This window comes from Girardinichthys multiradiatus, chromosome 4 (genome assembly GCF_021462225.1).
Source record: "Girardinichthys multiradiatus isolate DD_20200921_A chromosome 4, DD_fGirMul_XY1, whole genome shotgun sequence".
Taxonomy (NCBI): Eukaryota; Metazoa; Chordata; class Actinopteri; order Cyprinodontiformes; family Goodeidae; genus Girardinichthys; species Girardinichthys multiradiatus.
In genome coordinates, this window is record NC_061797.1 from 22,889,930 (window position 1) to 22,902,108 (window position 12,179).

At 40.4% G+C, this 12,179-nt stretch overlaps 1 protein-coding gene across 1 annotated transcript; it reads right to left on the reverse strand.

Moving 5' to 3' along the window:
* Positions 1-10,490: 10,490 nt before the first annotated feature.
* Positions 10,491-11,925, reverse strand: LOC124867152 (BTB/POZ domain-containing protein KCTD12-like). The gene has a single exon (XM_047363437.1). It carries the CDS (start codon positions 11,848-11,850, stop codon positions 11,062-11,064), a length of 789 nt encoding a protein of 262 aa, XP_047219393.1. The 5' UTR covers positions 11,851-11,925; the 3' UTR covers positions 10,491-11,061.
* Between the last annotated feature and the right edge of the window lie 254 nt (positions 11,926-12,179).

The following is a 12,179-nucleotide window of genomic DNA, read 5'->3' on the forward strand; positions in this document are numbered from 1 at the left end:
TTACTATTGAATAGGTTGCCAAGCAAAGTAATAGTGTACATGAAGGGAATAAGTTCTTTAAACTTCTGAAAGGATATGTTAAGTCACAATGTTAAAAAGACTGTAGTATTCCAGCTATTTTCCTGCCAGCAGTACGAATCCTGTCTAACCTGCAAGGGCCTTTTCTTATAGGAACTATTTCTTCTATTGAAGTATATTGTCTACAACAGCCTACAACAGCTGAAATTAATCTGACCTTAATCGAAGTCCTATAAGCCCACTCACACAAAGGATAAGATGGCTCATTGGTGGGACTGAAATAGGTATTTCACGTCTTGCCCTTTTAAACAGCCTTGAGAGGGAGGGAGAAGGGAGCTGCACTTGTGAAAGGTAGCCTGCTGCAGCAACAGCAGGGGAGGAGGATGCTCCCTCTCTTCCTCTCTATTCCCTGCAGCTGATTGATGCTGGCAGCCTTTTACCTTTTAGTTCACCAACTCAGTGCAAGGCTCAGCTTTGTCACTGGGAGCTGCACCAATCTCCGGTCTGCCGCTGGGCACCGAGAGCAGCTCAGCAGACACTGGCGACATTTACCTAGTCCCTCAACCTCAATAATAAAAATAACACACCAGACAGACGGAAAGAGAAAGCGTTTTGGTCAGGGACGCCAAGGTAAAGTCCTTGTAGACGACAGCTAGTGAGTCAAGGTTCCCAGTCTGTGGCTACACCTGACTTCTGTCCTCCTGGCTGCCAGTATGACATGCAATTTTAAAGTGTTTCCAAAGGATATGTGTTTTATATATCAATCAAAACAATAAAGACAACAGACTATCAATCACTTTATTGCATTTTTACCCATGTCACCTTACCATTGTTAACTCGTTTAATAATAACTCCTGTCCATTTTGTATTTTTTACAACTTTTACACAAAATACGACACAGTAAAAGATCTGATCATAGATAAAAAAATGCACAAACTTCTGTTGGTTTTTTTTTAAAGCAAAACGAGCTGTAGCCTGATTTCCAGGGGGAATTAGGTTTTTATCTAGAATGTATTATTAAATTCTTCCTCTTTGTACTTTCACTGAATTCCTTTTCTCTAAGACAAACACATACTGGCTAAATAATCTGTGATTTCTGGAATAACGGCAGGAAACTATTCCAACAATTCACTGTGACAGTAAAATAACAGCCAATCTGTAAATGTCAGTGAAACGTCAGAGTGTCACAGATACCGACTGAAATCCCAAAGATTAGTGTCGCAGCTCACAAGTCTGCTTTTTATGAATGATGAACTGTGACTTTAAAAATGTGTTTCTGTGAGATTTCTGCCTAAATCGAGGATATTTAGTGGATATATAATAGAGGATGCTTATTTTCTTATGAAGCTCAGTTCAATTTGCAGAACTTGAACAGTTAAACAATGCTTAACTTTTTATAACAGAGACACAGATGTATATAAGGAGATTTACTTTTTAGCTGTGCACATTTCGAAGAAGTGTTAATGATTCAAGAACAGCATGGGTCAATAAAAGTTTGACTGCTTGGAAACACAGTCTGTTCATTATGTGTTCAGGTGGTAACCAAGCAATGACGGTCTGTGCTGTGATGGTCTGTTACAGAATGTGTGCTTTACGTTAGCCGTTTATGACAAGACACTTGTCATGATTTAATAAAACAGTGAAGTGTTTACTCTGGAACCAGGACAAATAAGGAGATTAAAGAGTTTTGGAAAGGCATTAGAAGAAATAAAAGGGATATTTTTACATTTCAAAGTATCTGATTGTCAACTATCAGACACCCACTGAGAAGATTTTCATAATATGTCTCTTCAGAATAAACCCAGGTCAGAAAAGAGCCAGAGTTTGTTTTTAATTTTTGTCACTGACAACCCTCAATGTCTTACACATTTGTTGTTTTCTGGCTACAAACAGTGAAATAACAAAACATGAATTTAAACACATCAATATACAGTGCTGTGAAAAAAAAATGCTTGCCCTATACAGATTTATTCCGTTTTTTTGCTTTTTTGTCACACTTAAATGTTTCATATTATCACACTGATTTAATGCTGGATAAAGATGACCTCGGTAAATACAAAAAGCAGTTATCATGTGATGATTTAATTCATTAAGAGAAAAAAGCTATCCAAATCAACCCGGTACTGTGTTAAAAAGTAATTGCACCCTAAACCTAATAAAAAGTTGTGCCGCACTAACAACTGACATCAAGAGTTTGTAATATTCAGTCTTTAACATCACCCCTGAGGAGTTTTGGCTTTCTCTCCTCTGCTGAAATGTTTTAATTCACCCATTTTGGGGGGTTTTAATATGAACTTCATGCTTAAGGTCATTTTATAGTATCTGAATTGGAGTCCAGACTTTGGCTAAAACCTTTTTTGTCATTCAGAGGTCGTCTTGCTCCTGTGCCTTTGGATCATTGTCCTGCTGCATAACCAAAGTATGATTGGGCATAAGGTCATTAACTGATGGCTGGACATTCTCCTTCAGGATTTTCTGGTAGAGAGCAAAATTATATTTTTCAACAGGTATGGCAAGTCATCCAGGACTTGAGGAAGTAAAGCAGCTCCTTACCCTCACACTACCATCACAATGTTTTACTGTCAGCATGATGATCTGTTTATGGGCAGATGTAAGAAGACACACACCTTCCAAAAAGATCCACGTTTGTCTCATCAGTCCACAGAATTTTTTCCCTGAAGTCTTTGAAGTCATCAAGACACTTTTTGGTAGATGTGAAATGGGACTCCATGCTCTTTTTGGTTAGCAGTGATTTTCACCTTAGAGGTCTCCCATGGGGGCATTTTGCCCAGTCTCTCTGTCTTGCTGTTCTGGGTTGTTTTCTGACCTTCTGTGTAAATTTTCGATGTGCTCAAGGAGTTTCTGGCCTTTTCTGGGAAAGTTCACTACTTTTCTCCAGTTGTGTATTATGGCTCTAACTGTGGCTCTCTGTAGTGCGAAAGTCTTAGAAATGGTTTTGCAACTCCTTCCAGATTGATAGATCTTAATGACTTTGTTTTTTTTTTTACTGTTTTAATTTCTTTGTATGATCTGCTGCTTTTTGAGATATTTCAGCTCTCAGAGAGGGCTTATTTAAAGGATTTATTCTACCCGTAGAAAAGAAAATAATGACGCCTGGGCTTAGCTTGATAAATTGAGATTACCTTTTTAAAAAGTGTTGTTGAATGACAGTTTAGTCACGTTTCATAATTTAACAAGGGCAGGCAATTATTATTTTGCCAGGGGGCTGGGTTGGTTTGGATAGCTTTTAACCCTAATGAATGTCATCATCGTTTGGAAACTGCTTTTCTGTATTTACTCAGGGTATTTTCATTTAATGTCAAAATTAGTTTGATAATATGAACAAGTTAGGTGTGAAAAAAAAAGAATAATTCTGTAAGGGGCAAGCACTTTAGTAGGTCCTTTGGACTGAAGGGTCACAGTTTGGGTCACATTTCATGTCTTAAGTTCTCATGATTTTCAATAAATAGTAGCATTTTAAGCTCTTAACGAATTGAAAATCCGGTATTTAAGATAATTATTTGTCGCATTAAAGCTAAGTGAGCATACATGCCAGGACTTGAGCAAGTGAGATGCCAAGATTAATGGTTCAAAAGACTGCTTTGGCTAAACACCAAGAAGTTGCCTTAAATAGTTTTTCCTGCTTTCTCATTACAAGAGATCTTTGAATGGTTGTGGGCTGAGAACATTTTTCAAAGAGAACATCTGTTTTTTCCTATTCTTCTCTAAGATGTAGCCAGAGTCAACCTATATATTTTTTTTCTTTTTTGGTAAGCAATATTTATACAGTCAGAACCATGTCTTGAGGATTGTTTTAACATGTCCTGTCCAGCAGAGTAGCGCTCAGAATAGTTGTCTGAGTGCCAAGAAGAACCACAACAGATTTATTTTCACAAGTTGAGCATCACGGTTAACACTATAATGCTCTGCTTGATATATATAAAAAACTTTAATAGAAATTGCTTTGGGATAATTTCAAATGCAAAGGAGACGGAAACGAAAGGGGAAAAAAAAAGAAGAAAGATAGAGAGGAGATAAGAATAGAGGAGAGAAAAAAGGATACAGAGAATACAAGATAAAACCCTAGAAGTTTTCTTCTACCCCTACAGAATTAGAGTCCCCCCAAAGTCCGGGGGACCTGGGAGGACCACCAAGCAGCAACAATGCAGAAGCTCCAGGGAGCTGCAGCAACTAGCCCACAGGCCCCACCGCCAGCTGGCTCTGCCAGAACAGATCTGGCTATGGACCCGAGACCCAAGGGCACACCACCCCCCAGCAGGGGCCTGACATAACCAGGGGGCCAGGCCCAGCCAAACAGGCACCTGGAGTGTCAATTCATCTTGGGAATGACATGTACAAGTCCTGCACAGTGGTCAGAGGGATTTTAAGCCATTCTTCTTGCAGGATAGTGGCCAGGTCACTACGTGATACTGGTGGAGGAAAACGTTTCCTGACTCGCTCCTCCAAAACACCCCAAAGTGGCTCAATAATATTTAGATCTGGTGACTGTGCAGGCCATGGGAGATGTTCAACTTCACTTTCATGTTCATCAAACCAATCTTTCACCAGTCTTGCTGTGTGTATTGGTGCATTGTCATCCTGATATACGGCACCGCCTTCAGGATACAATGTTTGAACCATTGTATGCACATGGTCCTCAAGAATGGTTCGGTAGTCCTTGCCAGTGACGCGCCCATCTAGCACAAGTATTGGGCCAAGGGAATGCCATGATATGGCAGCCCAAACCATCACTGATCCACCCCCATGCTTCACTCTGGGCATGCAACAGTCTGAGTGGTACGCTTCTTTGGGGCTTCTCCACACCGTAACTCTCCCGGATGTGGGGAAAACAGTAAAGGTGGACTCATCAGAGAACAATACATGTTTCACATTGTTCACAGCCCAAGATTTGCGCTCCTTGCACCATTGAAACCGACGTTTGGCATTGGCATGAGTGACCAAAGGTTTGGCTATAGCAGCCCGGCCGTGTATATTGACCCTGTGGAGCTCCCAACGGACAGTTCTGGTGGAAACAGGAGAGTTGAGGTGCACATTTAGTTCTGCCGTGATTTGGGCAGCCGTGGTTTTATATTTTTTTTGGATACAATCCGGGTTAGCACCCGAACATCCCTTTCAGACAGCTTCCTCTTGCGTCCACAGTTAATCCTGTTGGATGTGGTTCGTCCTTGGTGGTATGCTGACATTACCCTGGATACCGTGGCCCTTGATACATCACAAACACTTGCTGTCTTGGTCACAGATGCGCCAGCAAGACGTGCACCAACAATTTGTCCTCTTTTGAACTCTGGTATTTCACCCATAATGTTGTGTGCATTTCAGTATTTTTAGCAAAACTGTGCTCTTACCCTGCTAATTGAACCTTCACACTCTACTCTTACTGGTGCAATGTGCAATCAATGAAGACTGGCTACCAGGCTGGTCCAATTTAGCCATGAAACCTCCCACACTAAAATGACAGGTGTTTCAGTTTCATTGTCAAACCCCTGTAGGCCCCACATTTGATGGGGAGTCTAAGATGATCCAGGAGAGGGTGCACCCCAAGACCCAACCTGTCAAAAAAGTCACGATCCAACTTTCTCACCCTCATGCGTACACATACAAACACTCAACATAAAGATACACAAGAATAGATGCCGCATAATCACTTGCACACCCCATACAAACAAATTTCTCAGAAAATATATTTTCAAATGTACATATATATACACAATTGACTTTACAATATAGTGTGAGATCAGTCCAAGTATGCATGGTGTTGTTCTGGAACTCTGACTGTCACGTGTCCATCAGTGAAACAACCTGGGGGAAGAGACTGTCTCTGTGGCTGGAGGATTTAGCAGACAGTGCTCTGTATCACCGACCTGAGGGTAAAAGTCTTAAGTAAAGCAAGATAAAGTTGTGGAGAAATTTAAACCAGGCTTAGGCTATAAAAAGATTTCCCAAGCTTTGAACATCTCACAGAGCACTGTTCAATCCATCATCCGGAAATGGAAAGAGTATGGCACAACTGTAAAACTACCAAGACAAGGCCGAACAAGGAGAGCACTGATCAGAGATGCCAAGAGGCCCGTGGTGACTCTGGATGAACTGCAGAGATCCACAGCTCAGGTGGGGGAATCTGTCCACAGGACAACTATTAGTAGTGCACTGCACAAATGTGGTCTTAATGGCAGAGTGGCAAGAAGAAAGCCATTGTTAAAAGAAAACCATTAGAAGTTCTGTTTTCAGTTTGCCAGAAGCCTTGTTGGGGACACAGCAAATGTGGAAGAAGGTGTTTTGGTCAGACGAGACCAAAATTGAACTTTTTGGCCAAAATGCAAAATGCACATCACTCTGAACACACCATCCCCACTGTCAAATATGCTGGTGGCAGCATCATGCTCTGGGGGTGCTTCTCTTCAACAGGGACAGGGAAGGTGGTCAGAGTTGAGGGGAAGATCGATGGAGCCAAACACAGGGCAATCTTACAAGAAAACCTGTTGGAGTCTGGTAAAGACTTGAGACTGGGGCGGAGGTTCAACTTCCAGCAGCACAATGACCCTAAACATAAAGCCAGGGCTACAATGGAATGGTTTAAAACAAAACATATTAATGTGTTAGAATGGCCCAGTCAAGGTTCAGACCTAAATCCCATTGAGAATCAAGATTCGAAAAACTGCTCTTCACAAATACTCTCCATCTAATCTGACTGAGCTTGAGCTGTTTTCCAAAGAAGAATGGGCAAAATATTTAGTCACTAGATTTGCAAAGCTGGTAGAGACATAACCTAAAAGATTTGCAGCTGTAATTGCTGCAAAAGGTGGTTCCACAAGTATTAACTCAGGGGGGCTGAATACTTTTGCACAATGCCCTTTTCAGTTTTCTATTTGTAAAAAAAAAAAAAAATCAAATTCCAATAAAATATATTTATGTTTGTGGTTGTAATGTGACAATATGTGGAAAGGTTCATGGGGTATGAATACTTTTACAAGCCATTGCAAGTCCTGGATGGAGGGAAGGTCAGCCCTGATGATTCTCTCTGCAGACCTGGCAGTTTTACCTTACCATTGTTAACTCTTTACTAATAATTGTTGTCCATTTAATATATTTTAACACTGTTACACAAAATTCTACACAGTAGAAGATCTGATCATAAATGCTCTTTAACTTTGAAAAATTTAAAAAGGCAAGAGAAAGAAAAGATGTAGAGTAATTGACCCAGTTCTTACTCAATATATTTCCATATTTCGTCCCAATACACATGCAACATGTGTAACTAGGCAACATAAATATAGACAGATACTTCATAAACATGACAGGGCTTGATGTTTCTCAACATGTCTGTGTTTCACCCACATAAAAAGTATTTTGAGGTAGAGCAACATGTGTCAAGATAAGAGACAGTGTGACAACAGCTTAAAAGGAAACAATTACACAGTAAAATAAGAAGTTTTCAGTTTAATTCAGTAATCGCTTTAGATCAATTTCAGCCAAATTGAAACTAGTTCCAGCCCTAGGAGCTTGAATCCTTACATCCTGCTGGATGTGTATCCTGACATACTGATCCTTTAGTTATATTAACTTATCAATACATTAACTATATGTCAGTGGGACTAAACGTATGTTATTTTAAAGCTTATTTTGTTTTACTTAACACTTTTATTTAAGATGTAACAGTACTGCAGACCCTCATTAAACATCTGAATACTTTTCCCACTGCTGTTTTGTGTAGAAATTGTCATTTGTCGATGGAACAACCACCTTCACAAGCAAGAAAAAAGTTCTACATATAGTTTCTCCTGAATCCATCTTTTCGTTACATTAAATACGCTTTTGTCATCCAACTGAAAATGTCATATGCAAGTATTTAACCTGTCTAGATGCTATTGTAAGGATTTAGGTTGTAACATTTAAAGTAAAAAAGGGCAAAGCTCTACCTGTATGTTGTTTTATTGTATGCGTATGTTTTAGTAAACTTGAAAATCTGCCTTTATAAATTCAAGTGCAGCAAATAATTAACATTGACCAAAAAAAGGACCTTTTAGATTAAATGAAATAATATTTTCATCATTCATCCATCCCATTGTATTTTCTGCTCCCACACACCTGATCTATACAAAGACAAACAGAGCTTGAGTTATTTATTCATGTGCACCACTCTGTGCGAACAGCATGCTGAGTCTGTATGCTGAAGGTGCTGGAATTAAAAAAGGCAAACAGAGTTAAACACAAGCAGGTCACATTGAGTTCCAGATAGTGACCGAGAGGGAAAGTGAGAAAGATTTAGTACACGGAGGCTGATATAAAGAAGGCCAGCAGGCTGGCGTTATCTGCAGCTCTGTAATTTGGCTAATTTGGCTGCCTTCATCTATCTCCCTTCTGCACTTTGTGTTCTCAGAAGTGTGCATGCATGTCTATGGGTGTGAGAACAATAATAGCATTTGGTGATAAGAATTTTCTTCGAAAGGGAAAAATAGCATGCAGTAAGGGAAATGTGTTTGGAAAGTCTAAGTACTTTCCAAACACAGGAAGCAGGAGCATTTAAGCATTTTAAGTATGTTTTAAACCAAGATTTATCTCTATATTTGAAACATGAAGCGGATCGCACAGTCTTATAGCAATAAAGATAAATCTGATTTTTCTTAATAAATTCAAAGTTAAACCAGTTTTGCTGAGTGTCATTTTGTTTCTGTCTAGTTGAAAATAGCATGTACTATATCCTGTTTCTTGAGTTAACATTAGGGGAAGAGTTGCGGTCCATCCTTCCTTTTCCTGTCCAGATGGCATCAGCTGACAGCAGATAGAAAGTCACTTCTTTAGGCATGTTATTCTTTGAAGCTCCTCAGTACTTTAAATATGCATGAAGGATGTTAGAGAAGTAACCGTGTGTGTTGTGTGTGGTTTTGTGTTGTTAAATTTACAATCAGAAATTTAGGAAACGTAAGCCGTCTCCAAAAAAACATATTCTACAACAGCCTGCTTCTTTGTGAATGATTTACTATGCAGCATTTGCTGTATATATATATTTTTATTGCACGTTCGTATTTAAGTTCCCTATGACACACCATGCCTTTTTGTGTCAGGCTTGATCCTAGGAGGTCCTACAGGAGAAAAGACATTTGAAAACTGCATCTGCCAGCCAAACAGAGTTTAATAAACTGATCAAACTGTAATTGAGACACCAGAAACACTAAAACTTATGATTCTTTTCCAGATTATTTATATCTAGATTTGAAACTTTCACTCATCATCAACTTCCTGTCTTCTTGTTTAAGTGACCTTTCAACCGTTTACTGTTACAAAACTGTTGTACTTTTGCTTTAATTAGGTCAATTTTTCATCAAATGCTTAGCTGGCATTGTAGCCAAGTGGTCACTAATTAGTTGCTTCTGAGCATGAAATAGCTTTTGTTTTTGGTTTACTGGATCAGTGTCGGAGTAAAAGAAAGGATCTGATTTTTTTAAAGGAGCAGTTGAAAATATAGGTGCATCTCAGTAGAAAAGAATGGCACTAAAAGTTAATGGATTTCAGTAATTAAATTCATAAAATGAAACTCAAATTGTTTACTACACAGAGTGATGCAATTGTTCCAAGTCATTATTTCAGTTAATTTTAATGGAAAGTTGGGTGGAAGGAAAAAAAGTTGGTAGAAAAAGCCATCCAAGCAACTGGGATGACTATAGTTATGGGAGCATTGAAAAGCAAATCCATTTAGAAATTTAGGAATGATTCACAAGGCATGAACTATCATTGGAGTCAGACACACAGACATTTCCCAAACTTTAGGTATAACTGTCACATTTTTGTGTTAAGCCAGTCCTGAACCACAAACATCAGAAGTGTCTTACCAAACCAAGTGAGCTTTTTATTTGGAAATCAAGGCCCAGAGTCTAGAGGAAGAGCAAAAAAGCACATAATCCACATTGCTTGAGGTTCTTTGGGACGTTTCCAAGGTCAGTATTGATTTGGGATGCCATTAATTGGGCTGGTGTGAGGATCTATGGAGTACTGTCAAGAGGAAGAGACATCAGATCCAACAATGCAGACAAGCTGAAGGCTGTTCTTAAAACAACCTGGGCATCCCTAATACCTGAGCCTATACCCAACCTATGCCCACTGCATTGATGCAGTATTTCATGCAAAAGGAGCCCAGACCAAGTTGGGAGCTCATATATTGTACAGGCATACTTTTTATTAGGCTGACATTTCAGTGTTAAAATTGTTTTATTCTTTTGCAACATATTTTTATTCTAAGAAACTGGATTGTGTTTTCATCAGCTGTTAGCCCTAAACATTAAAATTAACATAAACAAATGCTTTAAATAAATCCCTCTCTGTGCAATGAGTCTAAATAATATATGTTTGACTTTTGAACTGAATTGCCAAAAGTAAGCGTGCTTATTGAAGGTATTTTAAATCATGGAAAAACACAAAGGCTTGGAATGAGGAATAAAAAACAACAATATGGTGGATAGTGTTAAATGTCACAGTTTATTTTCTGTGTTTTGAACAAAATAACTTTTACAGTAGGTCAAAGCACAAAAAACATGCCAAAGTGTCATAAAAGCAACATCGAGCAATAGAAAAAGTCAATAAGGCCACACACAACACGATGACTTGTTAGTTATGCGTGAAAACCCAGACTTTTTACAGTGTACATCCTAGTATGTTCTCCAAACGCATCTTCACAGCGACATTACAATGCAAGAGCAGAACATCAAGAATGAGAAGGCTAGGGTTGCTCCTAACATTTCTGCCACCATGGGAAGAAGAACAAAACCCCCTCTCTAAAAGCCATAAAGGCCATGAGGCCAGTAGAGCATAAAAATAACTCTGTGATATTATCTGAAAGGTCACGGATATCTTTCCTTCTTCTAGTGCAGAGATGTTGGCGTTTGAAGTTTCTTGCACCCTACTCTGTAGATCACTAGAACCTGACTCTAAAGGCAAAGCTGGAACTGTTATTAATGTTAATTAGCTTTCTGTAATTATAACAAATGGTTAGTCCTCCCAATGCTGCTGGTAGTCTAAAGGTCGACCATCTCATCGGGAGAAGACGTACTCCGTGTAGCTGGTCCACAGTTTGTCCTCCGACGGGTCATTGCTGCCGTATGAGCAGGTCCCAGTGGAGCTGCAGGCCACCATGTGGAAGCCAGCCTCCGCCAGCCGGTCAAACGCCTGCTCCAGAAAGTTATACTTCAGGTAATACCTGGCGGTGTATTTGTCCGGCGGTCTGTCCGGGTCACGGCTCTCATTCAAGGTTTCCCCGAAAACCTCCTTAGCCAAAGAGATCTTTCCGCACACGGTTATCCTGGCAACCCTGCGGAATTTGGCGTCCGCCTGGATGTCTCTGCCAATGGTGTAGGTGCCCCTGTACCCGATGGTGATATAGCCGGAGTTCCCCCCCGGAGAGCGCAGAGGTCTTTCAGATGAGGAGGAGGAGGTGACCGGGCTGGTGAGTTCAGCCTCCTCCGGCTCCCCGCTGTCCTCCGCGGAGGAGCTGTCTTTACTGACCGCCGCCAGCCGCCTCGACAGCTCCGGTAGCTGAAAGAAGTCCGCCTCTCTCTGCAGCCTCTTTCTCTCTTTAAAAAACTCCGGCAGGAAAAGCTCCGAGTCCCGTAAGTAATCCAGAATGTAGCGGAACAAAAAGCCGTCCCGGTCAAAGAAGAAGCGGCCCTTACTGTCTTTAGGGAGGTTCGCCGGAGTGTTTTGGGTGAACGTCGCCCACAGAAGCGATTTGGGCACCGCGGTGAGAGTCTCAAAGCGGGTCACATACACCTGACCGCCTATGTTGAGCTCCACTACTTCAGGGAAAGTTGAACTTTGAGCCATGTCTGCCTCCCTCTCCTGACAGGGTCCCTGCAGCAGACCTCTGGACGGGTATTTGGGGAGGATCCTCGGTGTACAGTAATGTTTATAGTGGCTGAGCTGTGTGGGAGGAGAAGGAGGAAAAAAAAAAAACGGCAAGCAGAGACATTAACTGTTCACAGGAAAGCTCAGTGAAAACACCGTGTTGCATTCAGGGTCCCCCTGCAATATTCACAATTTTCACATCATCTCATATTTCATGCGTGATACTCAGCAGCAAAGAAGATTGATTCTCTGTATTGCAATCTGAAGTAGCAATCAGGTCGAAAGAAAACATATTTTTCAAAGATAGC